Below are 1,803 nucleotides of genomic sequence, written 5' to 3' on the forward strand. Positions count from 1 at the left end.
TTATTTCCTAAACACCTAAAACTTACAAATATTGTTTGCACAATTTTTTTTTTAATCTTAAAATATTTTATATTTTTTCAAATCTTCAAAACTATAAAACTATTTTTGGAAACAACTTAAAAGTACCCTACACACTTTTACCTATAAAATATGATCAGAATATATAACATCAAATAACTTTCCTTTTTACGTATATTACCATCAAACCATGATATCTTTGCAGAAGTCATGCTTGAAAACACAAACGCAAATTAAACTAAGGTCAATATTACCATCAAAAACTGTTAAAACATTAATGGGTTAAGATTACCTCATTGCCTGTACCTCTCCAGGCCTTCTACGGTTGTACGTAATCAAATTAGATTCTACAAGGACAACAGCTTTTCTGTAGTTGTCATAAGATGTATCAGCCGTATCGAATGCCTCCATTTCTCTTTTTATATATGATGCGAGTTTTTCGATGTCCTTTGGCAGGGGGAGGAGATTTTCTTTGTTGTTCTTGCGTTCATGCAGTAAGACACGTGACAGTTTGGTGGTCCACTCTATTTCCATGAGCTTTAGGAAATCTTTAGCAGCCTTTCGATTTTCTTCATCGCCATTCTTGATGGCCTTCGCCAACTTAATGTTGCCGACCCTCTTCAAGTCATACGAAAGCTTAATGGCATTCGAGGGGGCTTCAAGATTTTCTTCATCATCACTGTCCTGTCTGGCAACTTTCAAAGCGGCTCGTGCCACATGAGTGAAGAACATTGGATGTAGATAGTTTTCAAGATGATTTCCAGTTTCCGGAGTTGCCATGATCCGAAGTTGAATGAGCAGCCTACTTGCCAGACGCATCACTGCAGAAACATAGTACTTCCTCATTAGCTTGTTTCCTATGTTTCTAGTAAGCCACTGATTACCAAGGGCTATAATCAAACTGTCAGCTTTTGCAATCTTTCCAACCTTATCATCAAGCATTATGGAGAAGACTTCTTTTACCAATGCTTGACTTGCTTGTTCTGTGACCCTTCCTGCCAGAACAGCACTCTGCATCAAAAGGCTCCCTTTTGAAACATGTACAGATGAGTTCTTATTCACAGGACAGTGTGTTTGATGCCTGTCCAAAACACTCAATCGAAGCCACCCAAAGCAGTTGGGACATGGCCCATATTTTGTTACATCAAATTGTTCTTTTCCACTTCGTCGTGCTAAAAGAATCTCTCCTTTCTTTTGTTTTATGACATTTTCATTGTGAATATTACTTCCTTTACTGCGCAATACTGCCAACAAAGTTTTACGGTGTTTGCCTTTTAGGGCCAAGACTTTTTTCACTTCTGGCTCATTGTAGTGTTTTTTGGAAAAGATATGCTGGGCAAAACTGGAACACATCTGTCTACAAAAAGGGCAGCAACATTTCGAATTATACACACGATCAGACCGTTTAGCCTTTCCTCTCTTTGTGGTTGTTGAATGCATGATCCTTCTGACAAATATAGATTTGTTCTGAACATCACGATTTATTTCCTCCTCATCATAATCGCTGTCATCATTTTCCTCATCCGAACTTATGTTCTGTAATGAAATGGGTCCAGAACAAGGAATTTGACTAGGAATAATTTCAGAAATGTCCGAGTCACTATTGTCAACAATTTCACAACCAGTATCATTCTTTATTGTCATAACCCTTTTGCTTGGTTTCGCTTCTTCTTCATTTTCACTTTCAGAAAATGACCTTGACCTTTTTAGTTGGTACACCGAAGTTTCCGTCTCCATTTCAAAGTCGCTTTCAGACTCTTCAAAACTACTTGGAAGGTAGTCCTG

General features: G+C 37.8%; 1 protein-coding gene across 1 annotated transcript; it reads right to left on the reverse strand.

Annotated features, from left to right (window-relative positions):
- Positions 1–306: 306 nt before the first annotated feature.
- Positions 307–1,755, reverse strand: LOC110445058. The gene has a single exon (XM_021489415.1). The coding sequence runs from the start codon at positions 1,753–1,755 to the stop codon at positions 307–309; it is 1,449 nt and encodes a 482-aa protein (XP_021345090.1).
- Positions 1,756–1,803: the final 48 nt, after the last annotated feature.

This window comes from Mizuhopecten yessoensis, unplaced genomic scaffold (genome assembly GCF_002113885.1).
Source record: "Mizuhopecten yessoensis strain PY_sf001 unplaced genomic scaffold, ASM211388v2 hete_36060104, whole genome shotgun sequence".
NCBI classification, from domain to species: domain Eukaryota; kingdom Metazoa; phylum Mollusca; class Bivalvia; order Pectinida; family Pectinidae; genus Mizuhopecten; species Mizuhopecten yessoensis.

Excerpts from the sequence above, each read along its gene's own strand:
- LOC110445058 (XM_021489415.1), bottom strand. The coding sequence starts at position 1,755 with ATGGAGACGGAAACTTCGGTGTACCAACTAAAAAGGTCAAGGTCATTT.